This window comes from Gouania willdenowi, unplaced genomic scaffold (genome assembly GCF_900634775.1).
Source record: "Gouania willdenowi unplaced genomic scaffold, fGouWil2.1 scaffold_188_arrow_ctg1, whole genome shotgun sequence".
Lineage (NCBI taxonomy): Eukaryota > Metazoa > Chordata > Actinopteri > Blenniiformes > Gobiesocidae > Gouania > Gouania willdenowi.
In genome coordinates, this window is record NW_021144938.1 from 357,712 (window position 1) to 376,147 (window position 18,436).

General features: G+C 39.0%; 2 protein-coding genes across 2 annotated transcripts in view; both read left to right on the plus strand.

Moving 5' to 3' along the window:
* Positions 1–8,087: 8,087 nt before the first annotated feature.
* On the plus strand, positions 8,088–13,171 carry LOC114458806 (uncharacterized). The gene is made up of 8 exons (XM_028441189.1): positions 8,088–8,708; positions 9,247–9,361; positions 9,541–9,843; positions 11,352–11,515; positions 11,696–11,839; positions 11,935–12,169; positions 12,288–12,586; positions 12,712–13,171. Exons 1-8 carry the CDS (start codon positions 8,088–8,090, stop codon positions 13,066–13,068), a joined length of 2,238 nt encoding a protein of 745 aa, XP_028296990.1. The 3' UTR covers positions 13,069–13,171.
* A 2,451-nt stretch (positions 13,172–15,622) lies between these two features.
* Positions 15,623–18,436, plus strand: part of LOC114458807 (DNA repair and recombination protein RAD54-like) — a 32,526-nt gene continuing 29,712 nt past the window's right edge. Inside the window, exon 1 of the mRNA XM_028441191.1 lies at positions 15,623–15,694. Within this exon, the coding sequence (XP_028296992.1) occupies positions 15,623–15,694 (72 nt within the window). The remainder of the gene's footprint in view (positions 15,695–18,436) is intronic.

The window sequence follows — 18,436 nt, forward strand, 5'->3', positions numbered from 1 at the left end:
AATGTAAATTTAATAAATTCAATGCATTTATTTGAATTAAATTATATTATACTGACAGTGATGTTGATAGGTTTTCAATGTAGAGAGTCCCCGGGACGCACCGGTGGTGTTTTGAGTGGGTCCCTGGGAAATTCAATGGGTCCCCATTCCCAATAAAAAAAATATTTCTTTCTATTTCTTATATTCTTCTATTTCTTAAATTGTAGTGTTAAACTCTCTCAATGGTGTTATGATATGGCTATAATCAGCCGATATATTCATGTATGTTCAAAATGTATCTGGAATTAAATAAATACAATTCCAAATCTGAAAAGTTTATTGCACAACTGTCACAGTGACAGGTTATATTGCACTTTCGTAGCAACACAAAACAGCACCAAAATAAAGTACTAAAATTTAATTGAAAACAAAATGGTGTCTGATGTACAAAAATAAATTATCAATAAAAGTGCTGATTTTAACAAACAAAACATTCTCATCACCATGAGTCTGAGCATTCAAAGTACTTTTCATTGTCACACAGCCACTACCGGAATATGTTTTATTTATTTCATTACAGCACGTCACCTAGACGTTAAAAAATATTGCAGACATGAGTAAACACAGCAACATCACTGTTATGTCATTTAATGTACTTACCAACTGCCAGGTGCAATCTGTGACCAAAGCACTGTAGTCTTGTCCACTTGTTGAGATCCAAAGCTTTCACCATATTAGCCCCGCTGTCTGTCGTCATGCACGTCATTTTTTTTTTCATCCATGTCCCACGACTCCAGAGCCTCTCTTAATCCTGCAGCTATTAGTTCACCAGTGTGATCCTCTGGGAAATACGTAGTTTGCAGAGTCGCGTTGCGCAGCACCCAGTTGTCGATGTAATGAACTGTTAAGCTCAAATATGGTTCAGATGTTCTGCTGGACCATAGATCACTTGTTGTGGCATAGAACTGCACATTTAGTATTTTTTGAGCAACTTTACTTCGACAGTCTGTATTAGGGATGTAACGATTCACTCAACTCCCGATACGATTCGATTCCCGATTCTGGGTTCACGATACGATTTTCTCACGATTTATTTTACAATATGGGAATGTTGACAAATGACTGAAAAATATTCCTTTATTTTTTTGGGGAAAATACTGTACTATTTTCCTTTTATTTTTCATTGTCAAAAGAATCCCTTGATAAACTATTCAAAATGATGCAATTTAACTAAAAATAAATCTTGAATGAAATAAATAAAGGAATAATACAAATGAAGAAGCCTATTAATTTAAATTCTGGTTCTATAATAAACAATTCAAAACTGCATAATAGTTCTTTTTCTTTTTAAAAGTGCAACTGAAAATGTATTTGTGCCTTAACGATTGGACTTTAAAAAAAAAAAAAAAAAAAAGTCATTTTACTGTATTTACGTCAGATATTTGTTTAGACCAGCAGAGGGCGCTGGTAACCCAGTAGTCGGTTGGCATGCAGTTATTCCACCAGTGAAGAAGAGAAGCTATGCTAGCAGACAGAGTTAATAGAAAGACATGACTTTTACAGATATTCACGTAATATTACAGATATACTTTTGGTGCTAAAGGAGTAAAGAATTATTTATGAGCATGTTTAACAGTAAATGGCGGCCAGAAAGAAAATAGTAGCAGATTCCGCCCGTCACGTCCGCTTCTGGAAGGATTAATATATTGCGCCCTCTGCTGGTTAAAAAAGTACTGCGATTCAATTTTCAGAGCATCGATGTGAACCGTGGTACCTATGAATCGATTTTTAACTGCCTTACGATTAATCGTTACATCCCTAGTCTGTATACATGCGTGGGATGACGGTGTTGGAGATATATTTGCGACTAGGCAACTCGTAGCGCTTATCCAAAACTTCTACCATCTTCTTAAAGCCCACTCCTTCCACCGTTTGTAGCGGACACATATCCTTTACTATATGAAAAGCCACAGCATCTGTAATAGTGTTCCAGCGTTGACTGCCTCTATCATAAGGTGTAAGTTTAGCGAAGGCATCTGATATCTTTTGCTGTGGTTTTGAAGCGGCCGCTGCGGGGGGTGATTTAGCTGCTTGTGCAGCTCGACTTTCACTATACTGTTTATTATGTTTTCGCTTCAAATGGTTAAACAAGTTCGTGGTATTGCCGTCTGTTGCCTTTACCGTCTCCGTGCACACTTTGCATATTATATTATTTTGCTCTTTGTCGTGTGGGGCGAAGCCAAACCAGTTCCAAATTATGGACGTGGAGTTTCTTTTCGGGACATAATCTCCGCTCTCCGCTGCGTCCGCCATGCTCTGTGCTTGTTGATGAATGAAACACAGAGGAGGGGATTACGTGCACCGATCACTCTGATTGGTTAAAGGTCACATGTCACCACTGCCAGAGTGGAGGGGGAGGGGGAGAGGGAGAGGACGGAAAAGAGCAGCGCCTTCGGCTTTCACAAATATATGCTTATATCACGATCCTACGATCTCTCAAAAAATACAGATCGTCAGCTTTGGAGATCGTAAGACGGTTTTATATCGTCATATCGCCCACCCCTACAATTGCCACTCCCACTCCAAACCAAAAGGCTAAAACGGTAGCAAAAGCTTTGTGGGAAAACTTCATTATTCACTACGGATTTCCTGAAAAGATTCATAGTGATCAAGGCGCAGACTTTGAATCAAAAACTATAAAAGAGCTTTGCGACCTTGCAGGGATTCAGAAGGTCCGAGCTTCCCCTTATCATCCCAGGGGAAACCCTGTTGAAAGATTTAATAGGACACTTTTAAACATGCTTGGTACTCTTAGGGATGAGGATAAAACGCATTGGTACGACTACGTCAAACCGCTTATACACGCGTATAACTGTACCAAACATGATAGCACAGGGTATACGCCGTACGAGTTAATGTTTGGTAGGCAGCCTAGACTACCCATTGACCTTGCTTTCAATGTCCTTTTAAACCAGCGTGAGCAACAATCCCGCTCGCAGTATGTTAAAGCACTGAAAACTCACCTCCAAGAAAGTTATAAGTTGGCTACCAAAAGTGCCGCAAAAGCTGCTGAAAGAAACAAAGTGAGATATGACAAACATGTTACTGAATCTGCTCTCGATGTTGGCGATCGTGTGCTTGTGAAAAATGTCAGGCTCAGAGTTAAAAACAAATTGGCTGACAAGTGGGAGTCCACTGTTCATGTTGTCATAAGTCAAAAGGACAACTTACCTGTGTATACAGTTAAGCCTGAACAAAAAAATTGGTCCCACTCGTACTCTTCAGACCTCTTGTTGCCCTGTGGTTTCTTGCCAACTTTGCCTGAGCCTTCACCTGTAGTAAAAGAAAAACCCCGCAGGCCTAGCACACGCCAACATCCTGCACATGATTCTGAACATGAGTTTGAATACGACTCTGAGGAAAGTGATAGCTACCCACTGCATTTCCCCCCCAAGTCCTCTCAAGGAAATCTCAAGGACAGTTGAGGAATACATAGTAGTCCATCCTCCCAAATATGGCCAAAGTCCTACTGTTGAGCAAAATGCATCTGATAACTCAGTTCCAAATATTGAGGAAATTCCTGAAAATGCTCCAGAGGCTGTGAATGAACCTGAACCTGAACCTGACAACCTACCTGATTATGACAAAACACCTGAAAATGACAAAAACACAGATAGTGGAAACTTAACAGATTATGGAGACAAAACTGAAAGTGAAATGGAAAACTTGCCTGAACCTGAAATGAAAGGAGTAAATGCAAAGGAAACAACAAAAGATGAAGTAATCATAAATATTGACAATAGAAATGATACAAATGATCCTGACAGAGCAAAATGTCAGAAGATCTCTGAGAGAAAGAAAGACACCCAAACAGTTAACCTACCCACAGTTGGGTAATCCTCTTGTTACTATAATTCAGTCTCTTTTTCAAAGCCTGAGTGAAGCTGTCATAGATTCTATTGAACTACATGAAGTGAGAGTAGTCTGAACTAACTATGCATTATGCAAAGGACTTCCATAGAGTTAAGAGGGGACGGTGTAACCCAGGTTAACAGTGTTTATCAAAGTGAAAGCATGTTTATAAACAGTAATAAAAAAGAAATAAATAAATGTGAAAAGAGTTATAAATAGGTAAATATGAAAATGTTTTAAAACGTTTTTTCATATTTCATTTATAAGAATTTGTTAAAAGTTTAAAACTGTGAATTTGTGGGTTGTTTGTTCAATCTACTTTAATAATAAAAAAAGTGTATCTTCCTATTAAGCACACAGCTGCGTGACCCATGTGATTACCATCAGCCAACCGGATTGTTTCCCGGAAATGTACCTGCAAAGCGAGGGAGACATGCACGGAGCTGCTGCAAAGAAATAGGACAAAAGGAGACCAGGCAGAAACATACACGGAGCTTCTGCAGAATAGAGAGCAGTGAGAACACATACAGGCGGTGCTGCTGCAGGGAAGGAAGAAAGGAGAGCAGAAAACTAGTCTAAAAGTTGTTGGATAAGTATTTTTGCTTTCCAACCTGTTCCAGTGCGGAGATTGGTACCGTGATAAACAGGACTTGGTGAATGAGAGAAATGTATTTTTCTTTTTATTTCATGTAAATGTAAAGCTATGGTAGCGTATTTATGTTGTTTTTGGTAAAATGTGAAGGTTGTAAATTGCATTTAAAAGCTAAATGAAGGCACAAACTCTGTTCGCTGTTCCGTCTTTCTGCTCGTGTCCGCCATTACGTGATGGCGGTGCTGCTTTCAAAAAGCAACATTTACGGACAGAAATGCACATTATCGTTGTTTTAGAGCTACCCAGTGTTTTTATTTTATGTATTCATACCCATTTTATGTTGTGTATGATAGGCCATTTAGTGTGGGTTGAAAAATTTCCAGCTAAAGTGAACTTTGAAGACGACGTGTTGAAACAAGATGGCGAGCCGCTCTCGAACCAGCCTTCGAACCACGTGGACCTTCTGAGCTGTGCCATCTGCCTCAAGTGCTACGCCCCCTCTGTTGATTGGTGCATGGTTTTCATCTGAACTGGTAGGATTCACCATACTTCTGCAACACTGCAGAGGATATAAAGACTGAACTGAACTGCTAAGTCAGAGTGAAGGGAGAAGAGACTTTTTTTCTGTGAACTACAGATTTGATTCAGCCTTTTACTGAATTCTTTTTATTTGTATTTTTTTGTATTTTTATTTTCTAATGATTGTAAAAGGGTATTTTACAATGGTGTTTGTTGTCAACAAACTGTCCAACTTAAAGGTACCCAAATGTGATTCAAACTAGTTAGCTTATGGTACCTTGAACCACTTGAATAAAACTAACTTGAATAGAAAATTAACTAAAAGGTTTGCAACCAGTACAACTAAAAATAGATTCTGAAACTGAATAAACGCAGAAGAAAATAAAGGGTTTAACAAAAGGATTCACACCAAAATTGTGAGTTTGCTATTTTATGTTTTATGTTGTCATTGTTGTATGTCCTTATTCTTTTTTTTTTTTTTTTTCCTAATACAAGCCGGCTATTTAAAACTTATCCTCTGGTCTGTGGTCTTTTACTTACATTTCTGTAGTGTTAAGCTGTGAATTTCTCCAGCAGTCGTACCTTACCAAATTCTTCTGCTCCATTCTTGTGTGATACACTATTAGATGACTTTTACCCTGTAATTACCCCACTAGGGCGTTACCAGTAACATACTCAGAGAAGTACATACCTCGCTTTTTGGAATGGGATACTCAGAGTTTCCCCTTATTTGAGCCTGAACATACTCAGAGTTTGAAACAAACCCGCTTTATGGAATACCCCTTCAGCTCTCTGTGTCTGCAACAGAAAGGAGGTCATTAAAAAGCAAATCATGTAAAAAAAAAAAAAAAAAAAAAAAAAAAACCATTTAAAAATCAAGTGATTTTTGATTGAATGAATGTCTTAGCAGCAGATTCAAGGTCCATAGAAAAAACACTATTACATACAAAACTAATCATAAGAACAGATTCAAATGAACATTAGATTAGACAAGGCATTTGTTCATTTACTATGTATTTATGCTGACATAACCTACAAGTGCAATTCAGCTACTACCAGTGTTCATAACACTGATAGTAGCTGAATAAGAGTTTTAAATAATATAAGTTAATGTCTAGCACAAACACTTACTTAAAATCATTGCCCCTAATGAAAAAAAGAATAAAAGATCATTTAAGACAAGGTAATTTTCAAATATTTTTTTAAATTGTATGTAGGCAATTTATCAAACTGGTTCCAAGTACAACTAACATCAAACAAAAGGGCTGACATGTTCTTATAGTCACACACAGTCTTTTTACTTTGTTTAACTTAAGTAGTGTAGCATTAGCAACACTTGCTACATAACAAGGCAGCATATCTGTCTAGTGATTTCTATTTGTTATTGAGGTAACACTCATATTAATAAAATCCTAATTTAAACAGTATTTGAACGCCTCATTTCACACAGTTCAGACAATCATATCCTTTACAAAATAAAACGTTACTGCTTTGGTTGCATTAGGCCTGGGTGATATGGACCAATATTCATATCTCTATATTTTTCTTCAAAATGGAAATAGGCAACATAAACCATTTATTTTTTTCAATAGTTTTACATGAAAAACAATAATGGGTCAAAGTCAGTGGAGCCACAAAGACCCTTTTATTAATCATTAGCAGCACAATAACATTTTGTGTCACTTTTGACTTTTTCCTTCATTAAGGCTGAAATGTGATTAAATTATGTAGTGTTGCTTCATTCAGGGCAGCTCTGAGTTGCTGAAAGTCGTTTTTAAAGTAAATCACATTCAGGACACTGTCTCTTTAAGAATGTGTAAACAGCCCTGTTAGCTACAGCAGCAGATCTCTGCTGAGGAGCAACAGAGAGTTATAGAAGAGAAACATATGCAGTGTTTCCTCAAACATCTCTCAGTGTTTAACACTCAGAACTGAGGACAGACAGACATCTGCACTGAGCTTCTGACAGACAGTCGCTAACACAGCTGACTGTGTGTTCGTGCACTGGGGGGGAGGGGGGTCCGTTTTTTTAGATGAATAAACTAACACTATAACACACACAAACGCACAGCAATATACAAAGCAGTGAACAAAATTGGGTAGTTACATTCCATCTCAAACGGCGTCTGACTTCTAGAAACTCTTTCTGAAAGCATGCCGACGAGTCGGTACGCTCTGTGTCGAGAGAGGGCTCGTCAAGACCCGCCTTACATTGCTTCTGATTGGTTGATTATTGTGTGATGCATGCCATGGTTGGTTAGATTTAGGCACAAGGAGACATGGATTAGCTATCTCGGTCAGTCAATCAGAATTACTCGAGCTACGGCATGCCACGAGGATCAAAGTTTATTATAAAAAAATGGGGAATGGGGAAATATAAGCGTGAGAAATGTCAAGTGTGGCGTGAGAATGCGTCAAATTGCGTGACTGTCACGCTCAAAGCATGAGGCTTGGCAGCTCTGCAAATGTAAATGTCTAACTTAAATACAAGCAACATGTAATTAACAGCAAATATGCAATGTGTTGACTTGTATATGAACTGTAAGTATAATAGATAAACACATGTGCTTCATATACCCATTTATGTTTTAATTTAGCAGGGTTCCCGCGGGGTCTTAAAAAGTCTTAAAAGCATTGAATTTATGAATTGGGAAATAATACCTTAAAAAGACTTGAAAAAGTCTGGAATTTTGATATCTGGGTCTTGAAATTTGTGCAGTAACTACAGGTATCACATTTACCTCTCTAAAGTTTCCATTTGTCAACCACTATTATTTTGATTAAATAACGTAATAGCCTAAATAAACAGTGGCGGAACCAATAATTGAGAACGCAACGCCGCCCGGACCCGAACACTTCACTTTGCGACAGACTGACCTAAACTTCTCTCTCTACGTCCTCTCGTCAACGTCGACTGGGACGCACATCGCATGTAGACCCACTTCATGCTGAGGTTATGGGGAAATGTAAATTTAATGAAGCGTGGCAAGATAAACAAGCATTTTGTCACTGGTTAAAACCGGTGGACAACAACGTATTTGAGGCTTTTTGTACAGTATGCAAAAAAAAGATTCAGCTTGGTAACATGGGTGTGAAGGCTTTGGAGTCTCATGCCAAGTCAGGTAAGCACATCAACTCTATCAAAGCTAAGGAGAAAACACTTTCCATTGACGGAGTGTTTCAACCTGCTAACGTTAGCCAGCTAACTGTTAACGCGCCTGAAGCAGAAGATAGCGTTAACCAACCAGCTGCTTGCGCTAGCACAGCCCCTCCAGTTACGACCGCTAACGGTAGAGTGGATCTGCGCACAACTTTTGGATTCACACCTACAATGAAAGCAGAGGTGTTGTGGACTCTTAACACCATCGCCAAACATCAGTCCTACAATGGAAATGAGGGTATTTCAGAGCTTTTCAAAAGCATGTTCCCTGATTCCGACATCGCTACCACGTTTACTTGTGGGTCCGACAAAACGGCATACATAGCCAAGTTTGGTTTAGCGGTTCACATCAAAGAGGAATTGGTGTCCAAAGTAAACAAATCGCCGTTCGTTCTTATGTTCGACGAGAGCCTCAACGAGACAACAAAAAACAAACAGCTGGATGTGCATGTTCGCTTCTGGGACGAGGGACAGGTTCAGTCCAGATACCTGGGCTCCCAGTTTATGGGGCATTCCACTGCACAAGACCTGCTGTCACATCTCAAAGTAAGCATAACCTTTTTTATTCTAAATGTTTCTCAATCTATATTGATATAATTTTGTGGGCACACATCGTCCTGTAAAAGCAATGTCACATGACCAATTATGTACTTGCCTTAACAATGTTTATTTTTTATGTTTATGTACTTGGCAGACACTTTTATCCAAAGCAACATATAAAATACATAAAAAACAATCACTATAAAAATTCTAATAACTTATGGAAAGAATAATGTCGGGACAAGTAGAATACATAAATGGTCGTCTGTAAGGTTCCTAATCAGTCCTTTTTCATAGCACAGATGCACAAGTGAACAGATGTGTCATGTACTCTAAAAATGTTGGAATTGATTCAGTAAATTTTTTTGGTCTTTTGAAAATCTAAAATATAACTGACCCAAGTATACAACTGTGCTTATAGTATAATGATGTGTAGTACTAGTATGTGTGTGTGTGTGTGTGTGTGTGTGTGTGTGTGTGTGTGTGTGTCTCTCTAACAATGTGTGCTGCTCATCTTGAGTAACCAAATGCAACCCTTTTTAAGGAATGTATGGACAAACTGGACCTCAGACACTTGGTGTCCATTTCAATGGATGGGCCCAGTGTGAACTGGAAACTCTTCGACATTTTCCAGAAAGATCAATCTGAGCAGTACGGAGGTGAGGAGTTTATAATGCCATTACTGTGTGTGTGAGTATGTATATGACCCATTTGTAATTATAAAAATTAATTTTATTTGTTGTGCACTTTTACATTGAATAAACTATTTAAACGTGCTACAGAGCATTGCTACATAGAATTTGTTTTTTTAATATCAAGTTTCCAATGAAACCTTCAGGTGTTCAGCTCATTTGTGTGGGGAGCTGTGGCTTACACACGCTACACAACGCATTCAAGTGTGGGTTCAGTGCATGGCAGCTGGACAAGTTGCTGAGAGCAATGCACACATTGTTTCACAATGTGCCTGCCAGGAGAGAGGATTACATCACCATAACCAAGTCCAGTGTGTTCCCCCTGTCTTTCTGTGCCCATCGTTGGGTAGAAAACCTTCCGGTTGTGGAGAGAGCCTTGGCTGTCTGGCCATCACTTCTCCTGTACATGGAAGCTGTGAAAACAAAGAGACTCTCCAACCCTGGGACAGGTAGGCCCTTCTTAAATGCTGTGAATAGGTCTGTGACTGTGTCCTAATCAGTGGTGGAAAGAGTACTGAAAATCTGTACTCTAGTACAAGTACTGTTACTTTGCTAAAATATTTCTCAGAGTAAAAGTACTGGTGTTAGAGAAATACTCCAGTAAAAGTCCAAAGTAATCAGAGTTAGGGCTGGGCGATATATCGAATATACTCGATATATCGCAGCTTGTAGTCTGTGTGCGGTGTTGAAAATGACCATACCGTTAAACTCGCGGACTTTTTTTTTTTTTTTTTTTTTTTTTTTAAATATCTTAGTGGCATTATGCACAAAAGGTGCACTTAAATTTAGTGTTGTTTTGAAATGTCATCTTAATGACAATATGCACAAAAGGGCACTTTTTTTTAAAATATTGTAGTGGCATTATGTACAAAAAGTGCACTTTAATTTTGTGTTTTGAAATGCCATGTGAGTTGCATCCTGCACTAATGTCTTGTTTTGAAATGTCTCTGTGACAATTTTGCACAGAACGTGCACTTTCTGTTGACAATTTTATGTTTGAGCCACTCACTGTTTAATAAATACAGTTATGTCAACTTTGACTTAGTTGTGATATCCCCTTTTTTGCATGAAAGTTTAAAATTGGCATATATTAATGCAGTATGATCAAGAATGTTTTAATGTAGACATATAGAATCATCATACTGGTGTGATTTTGTGCATCAAAGTGTTAATTCAAGGGTAATGCAAAATATCGAGATATATATCGTGTATCGTGACATGGCCTAAAAATATCGCCCAGCCCTAATCAGAGTATTAGTTCCTTTTAACGGTTGATGTCACCGTCACTTCTCCAGACTAGGGCTGGAAATTGTGTGTTTTCCTTTACCAAAAGTTAAAACACCAACAATCTATTCATCATTAATCATTGATAAGATACAAAACAAGTGTTTTTCCCTCATTTTTCCCTCATTTGAAGTTTTTGTTTCCTTATTCAGTAAATGTCTCCGGCAGACAAAAAACTAAATGACATGAGGAGCCGCGACTATTGATTAAATATCCATGAATCCATTTTAACTGGTTAAATTCTTCATTCAGAATCAATGAAAGATCAATCATTAACGTCCATTTTTTGTTTGGTTTTGTTTTCCGTCCTCATGACCCGGTTTCCATCGGCTTGTTTGCTATCAGATCACCTTACTGGTTACAAAAATGCAGATAAAAGCTTTGGATAGGAATTAAAATTGGACTCAGTACTCAACTATGATTTTAAAAGTAACTTAGTAGATTACATGGATTAATGAATACTTAAGTACAAGTAAAACTACAGACTTGAAAATCTACTCATAAAAGTACAACTACCCCCAAAAAACTACTTAATTACAGTGATCTGAGTATTTGTAATTAATTACTTCCACCTCTGGTCCTAATCCTGGTGTTGGTATGGCCTTGTCATAGTTTTTGTAATATGGCTAAGTTGAAATTCTCCTGCCTCTCTGTCTGTCTGTCTCTTTCTCAGCATCCTATGACACAGTTGCAGCAGCCATAAAGGATCCACTCATCTTGGCCAAATTGCAGTTCTACGCAGCACTTGCCAGGACCTTCACTCCCTTCTTGAAAAAATATCAGACAGATAATCCTGTGCTCCCATTCCTCCCCAAGGATCTCACCGAGTTGATGATGGTGATAATTTACATAACGTTATAATAACCACTGATTGGGCTCAGTTGATACATTTTAACAACATGGGGTTTGTGGTTAGGATGTCTAGAAATAGTGGCTACATTGTGCATCATCATCAGACAATTTGATGTTGGTGATTAATGTGCCACACCCGACATTTCTGTGTTTGTCTGTTGACAGAGTCTACTCAGACGTTTCATAAAGAGAGAAGTCCTCCACGATATCACTGCCCTGCAGCTGACCAAACTGGATGTTACAGACAAGACCATCTGGCTCAGCCCACAAGACATCAGCATTGGTCTAGGTGCAGAGTCGGTCCTTAAGGTAGTGTGATGTTTTCAAAAGATCGTTTAACAAATGGTTAGGCTGAACCAGGTCAGTGAAGACATGTTCTATATTCATGGCTAATTTCTCTGTAGAGCATCAAAGGTGCAGAGCTCAGGGTGCTAGAGTTCAAGAGAGAGTGCATGCAGGGACTGTGTAACATCATCAGGAAAGTGCAGGACAAGAGCCCCCTCAAGTATCTGACTGTTAGGCAGTTGGTGTGCCTGGATCCGTCAGTAATGTACAGAGAACCCGAAAGATGCAGGAATCACATGAAAGGGCTGGTTCAGAGGTTTCTTCAGGATAAACAGCTAACTGATACTTCTGCAGGTAGGAATAAGAGGCAAATTATAGACTTCACAAGAATTTATCCTCAATCTGATTTGCTGGTAATGCCCAATGATTTATCAATGTTTTTCTCTATTTTTTCTCATCTGTTTTGTCATAGGGGACGTCATACTGCAGCAGTTTGACAGTCTCCTGTCCTTGGAGAGCAGGAGTGAGGACTTCCTCTCCTTTCCTCCCATGCAGAAGAGGCTGGACGTCTTCCTGTGCAGTGCCATGGAGCCTTATCCAGAGCTGTGGGCCTTCTGCAAGAAGCTGCTCATCCTCTCCCACGGCCAAGCTACGGTTGAACGTGGATTCTCCATCAATAAAGAGGTTGAGTCAGATAACTTGAAGGAGGACACTGTGGTCACACGGAGACTGGTGTGTGACTACATCATACAACATGGAGGTGTTACCCAGGTAAGATGACCCCTGCCTGGACTAGTAATATGTTGTTGACTTAAAAGTTGATAGAATCAACATACATAGTTGGTCTCTTGAGTTTGTCACTGACTCTGGTTCTCTTTTCTCAACCCGATACCCAGGTTCCACTCAGTAAACAGCTACTGGCAAGTGTAGCAAGAGCTAGGACAAGGTATCGTATCCATCTTGAGACCAATAGAAAGAACAAGGAGGCAAAAGACCAGGCTCTCAAGAGGAAGGAGGCAGAGGACTGTCTTCAGGAGTTGAAGGTGAAGCGAAGATGCATACAGGAGGTATCTGAGGGTCTGGCTAGGGATGCGGACAGGCTGGCTGAGGAGGCTGAAGCGAAGGCAGGGAGCAAAATGACTGACCTGATCACCAGGTCCAACATCCTGCGGAGAGGCCATAAGGAGAAGTTGGCAGAAATGGCTCTCCTTGATAAAGAGATCACTGCTAAGAGTGCAGAACTTAGGGGTTGATTGTGTGATCGTAATCTTATTTATTGTTGAGTTTATTTTAATTGTGTATTGCTCAAGAGTGTACTCCCCATATTCCCAGCATGGAATAAGTAGATTGGTTAATGTTAGCAATGTTAAAAAAACAACTTAACTGTGTTAAGCAATCTTTTTTTTTTTTGGTCTGCTGAAAATTTCTTTGGTTTTTCACACCTCTGTTTGGCTTGTTGTCTGTGGTCTGTGCTGTGGTGTTGTAGCGTAAGTAGGCCTACTCACTATTATGCTGCAATATTACATAATTCTTCCGTAATGCTTTACGCAGTCCACATTTTCACATTTGTTTGAGAAATAAATGATCAAACAAAAAAAGTGTTTTTCTTTGGCGGTAGGTCTGTGAAATATGCCGTGAAATAGGTATTAAATTTTTATATAAATGGTCTTAAAAAGGACTTAAAAAGACTTGAATTTGACTTGAAGAAACCTGTAGGAACCCTGTTTAGGCTGTATTATAATTTAGGAATTAGGACTCGGCGATATATCGAGATTCAAGATGTACTGAGTTTTCTATTTTGGCAATATAGAAAACTACAAAGTCGCATATACAGATATATCTCGTATTTTGTATAAAAATACTTGTTTGACCTAACCCATAACAAGCCACACTATAGAACTCACTCACACATACTGTCCCTTACAGGAGATGTTGTATTGTGCAGCTGTTTGTTAATAAATGAGCCTGTGTGGCATTTTGCATCAGCAATTTTTTTTTTTTTACCAAGAATTGTCTTTCTGGTCAGACTTGATATGAAATAAAAATTATTGAGATTCACCATTTTGAGAAAATGTATTGAGATATGAGTTTTGGTGCATATCGGCCAGCCCTAGTAGGAATGTTCACAGCATTTTAATGTCAACAAATGTCGGCCTACCAGATTCTAATCACATTTGTATTTAAGTTTTAAGTTGTTGACATTGACAAGTGGCTATTTTATATTTCCTGTACACTTGTATTAAAATATAAGGGATACTGGAGCTTGGTTGGGTTGGTGGGTTAGTCATATGTTAATGACCTGTTTGCCTTAAAATCACTACATGCTGTAAAATCATTATACTGCTGTAATTATTTTACTGTTGCAACTTAAGGGTTCAAGTTAAAGATTACTATATGATTATGGTCCAAAGCAACATCAAATGCAGTTTTTTTTAATCAAGGGACATGAAACTTATGTTGCCGACCAAACAGGGCTAAGAGAGGATCAGGCGTAATGACTGTATTATATGCCGCACTAAGAGACGTAAAAATATCAGACCAAAATGTGTCAAGCCTGGGACAGAAAAAAACATGTGGGAGTGGTCAGCTGGAGATTGCTTGCACCTATTACAAGAGTCGGTTACATTGGGGTAGATCCGAGACAGTTTCAGGTTAGTGTAATGGACTCTATGTACAACTTTACATTGTAAGAAGCCATGCCTCACGCAGATTGAGGAGTGCACCAACTTCAAGACCCGTTGCTAATAATCCTCAGATAATGGGGTCCCTAGCTCCTTCTCCCAAGACTCCCTGGGGCCCAAAACTAAACTGTCACCGATAGAGCTGTTCAGACTGCAAATGTTGGAGATCAGACGTTTCTTTTCAGGGTCAAGAGCCAGTAGTGAATATACAATGGTTTCAGGGGGGCGACTGTGGGGAGGCCTAGGCTTTTCGGCATTTGAACCCAAATGAATCCGTATTTTAAGGGACGGGTGGCAACCCTAGATCTGCACCACCAATAAAGCGTAGCTTGTAAGAGTAACCTGGGCTTTCACCATTATTGGTAATATATTGTATGTTATTACAGATATGAAATTTGTCTTCTGCATTTAACCCATCCATGAGGAGCAGTGGGCAGCCATTTTTTGCGGCACCTGGGCAGAGAAGGGTATGTCTGCAGAGCCGGAGGCACCAGCTACAGAGTTGCTTTCTTCTTCTTGTGCTGTAAACGTGCGGCCGTAGAAGAAGAGTGCAGTCCTGTAGCTGGTGCCTCCTGCTCTGCAGACACATACTATTGGCTGGGGAGCAGTTTGGGGTTAAGGGACTTGCTCGAGTGAGATTCAAACCAGCAACAATACGATTTCAAGCCCAGCGTCCTTAATTCGTAACTTTTCCTGCGGACCAAGTCCTTCCCTGTATGCCTTTGCATCTGTAATGCATTTTGAGGAGCTTTTTTGTCCTGGCTGTGTGCACTGAAGTGTTTATGATAATAAAGTAGTGAATCTCAATCCATGTGTAACCGGTTCTAAACAAAATTTGTGAAAACTGAAACTCAAAGTCTTGATTCACCACTTTCATTAAATGATGTCCTGGTTCGGGGGTAAAGACAAAACAAACAAATTAGTCTTTGCCATAGAAAATGAATGACTTCACACAGAGAACAATGCACACAAACTGCTTAGGCTGTTCACAAGTTTTTGCACACAGTCCAGGCTATCATGACAAGTACACAGTTTCAGACACCACGCCAAAAATCCCAGGTTTTGATCCTTTTTTCCTTAGTTTTAAAAAGAGCTGACCATCACTCAACCTCCCTCCACAGTGCACATGGTAAAGACAGTAAACGCACAGTCACACTGCTACCGAGAGGATTTTGCCCTCAAGTGTCTGTCAACTGCTGTAAAGTGTCATAAAAAAATAAATAATAATCCTAAAAATTGACACAAATATATAAATAAAATAAGGACATAGCCCCACCACATTTGTCTGCTTACACATTGACATAGAAAGCTTATACTTTGTTAATGATTTACTGAAAACTTAAATATGTATTTGTAAATGCTGAATACTTAACACATCAAATAACAGTAACTTTTAGGTGGGTTACACATGTATTTATTTTTTAAATGTATTTTAAATGGGCCTATAGGCTCATAGGTTTTTTGTCCAAAAGAAAAACAACCAACCCTAATATTCCTTGCTAAATACCACATACACAAAGCCAAATGGAGCCAAAACAAACCAAATCAATATCACTTTCAAAACAAAATACTGTAACCTAGTATTTTTACACAATTGAATTCACTGCAAACATAAGGCCATAAACATTTACAAAACATTCAAGAAATATATCAACACGGGCACCAAAGCCATCCCTATGATTATATAGTTCATTATTTTTATGTTGTCTGTTCCTTTTATTGTCTTCCTATTCCTTTGTAGTTGTATGTTCATTTATATATTACATTGTGTTGTATTGCATTTATATTAGTTTAAATGAAGTAAATAAATAAATAAATATACCTATGACACCCCTCCATGTCGCGCATGCGCAGTTTCAGAGTGTGAAAATGCTTATAGCTCAATTTGTTATTTGATTAAGTACATTGTTTAGCCCCTTAGCTCTTTTTTGTTTTGTCTTTTATGTCTTGTAACCTTGTCTATAATCTGTATTCATGTGAATACGTGCCTTTTTATTTGTATCTACACTTGTTAAAAAAAAAAATTTAAAAAAAAAGGTATACCAATAAGGCGGCGAATGCGCGGTCTCGTGTTTTGGCCTCTGGTGTTTGCCGTAGTGTTGTGAAAGTATGCGTGTATCTGATTATGTATCTGTGTTCACGACGACTGAGTTGTTAGCCATTAGGTGGGCTTTAGATTGGATTGAACGAAATAAACCTGAGATGTCGTATATATATTCGGATTCCATGGCTGCCTTACAGGCAATTTCTGACCATCCCTCTGGGGCTAGGATAGATACTGTGGTAGAGATTTTGTGTTGCCTCCACCGGATAGAGTTGATGGGGTCTAGTATTGTTTTTTCCTGGATCCCATCACATTCAGGTATTGTGGGGAATGAAGCTGCTGATAGGCTAGCAAAGAAGGCTCTTCTCGAGACGGAAATTGAATATGTGGTCCGATTGGGGAAGGCTGAGTGTGTCAGTGTTTTCAAAGCTACTGTGTATCAGCAATGGCAAAGGGAGTGGGAGAATGAGTCTAGAGGGAGGCATTATTTTAAGTGTCAATCTTGTGTGCAGGGCACTAGACTCCTGTGGGCAACTTGCCGATCAATACAAGTTAAGATAACCAGATTAAGACTGGGGCATTGTGGACTAGCTGCATATTTAAATCGAATAGGCAAACATCCGGATGGATTATGTCAGTGTGGTTAACTTGAGACTATTTCCCATGTTATATTGGCCTGTGGATGTTATTCTGTTGAAAGGGGAATGTTATATAAAGAACTTTCAACTCTTGGGCTGACAGTGTTTTCAATAAAGTCAATATTTGTACCAAGAACAGAGTCGATTTTAATAGATAAGGCAGTCGTGAGATCTCTCCAATCTTCCCACCTCTATTTGAGAATCTAAAATGGAGTGAATCTAAGTGAACAGAAGAGGGCAGCATTACGCTTCTTTTAGTGTAGAGCCTGCCGGAAACCATTAGAAGAAGAAGAAGTAGTGTTGTGAAAGTTTTAGCGCGAACATGCTTGTGTGTGCACTGAGCTTTTCTACATGGAGACAGAGTCTCCAGTGTTTTACTGAGGACAGTGTGAGACATGAGGCGGACTGACAGTCATGGTAAGGTCATTTATGAACTCCTTCATACTGTGTTCACTGCTAACAGGACCCGGGCCCTGTTCCAAGAAGCTGGATCAACATATCCTGAATTATCCAGCTTCACCGAGCCTGTAGTACATGGAGCTGGACTTAACTTTCCAACCAAGCTCATAATTATTAATCAGTCAGTCAAAGCTACGTTGCTTCTCACAGCAAGTTCTTAGTCGTTATAGTCAACTAAATGTCTACTAAAAGAGTTTATGCATTTTTTTTAAAGTGTCAATTAGCATTGATCAACCAGAGGGGTATTCCATAAAGCGTGTTATGTTCAAACTCTGAGTATGTTCAGGCTCAAATGAGGGAAACTCTGAGTATCCCAGTCCTAAACGCGAGGTATGTTCTTCTGAGTATGTTACCATGGAAACATTGTCCGTGAACTAAACCTGGTCGCTGGCAGGTTTTATCTACCTGGCTCCGCCCACCTGAACACTTTAATGAACTTTAACACTTTTCTCTGAAACACATTAGTAACATCACACACACATCACATCATTACTAATGTGTTGCTTTACGTTTTTTTTGTGCAAACGGTAGTTTTTTTATAAATTTGGATGTAGATCATTAAGTGAAAGTCACTGAGGTTGATCTGCATTAAAACATCTACTGATCTGTAGTAAAGTTCCCTGAATACAAACCTGTGGATAATAAAGGAGGAGATGATAATTTAAATGAATCCACTTTTAAGGCTCGATTGTTGTTTTATATTGTTATACAGTTAAATCTGTAGATCACGGCTCTTTGAAGGTATGATGGCACAGTGAATTGTGACGCTGCTCTTGGAAGTGATGGTTCGCGTCCCGCT

Bases quoted from the DNA above. Each gene is read 5' to 3' on its own strand.
- LOC114458806 (XM_028441189.1), top strand. From the start codon at position 8,088: ATGGGTGTGAAGGCTTTGGAGTCTCATGCCAAGTCAGGTAAGCACATC. The intron at 11,516-11,695 runs GTGATAATTTAC...GTCTGTTGACAG, and splicing joins ATCTCACCGAGTTGATGATG to AGTCTACTCAGACGTTTCAT. The intron at 12,170-12,287 runs GTAGGAATAAGA...GTTTTGTCATAG, and splicing joins GCTAACTGATACTTCTGCAG to GGGACGTCATACTGCAGCAG.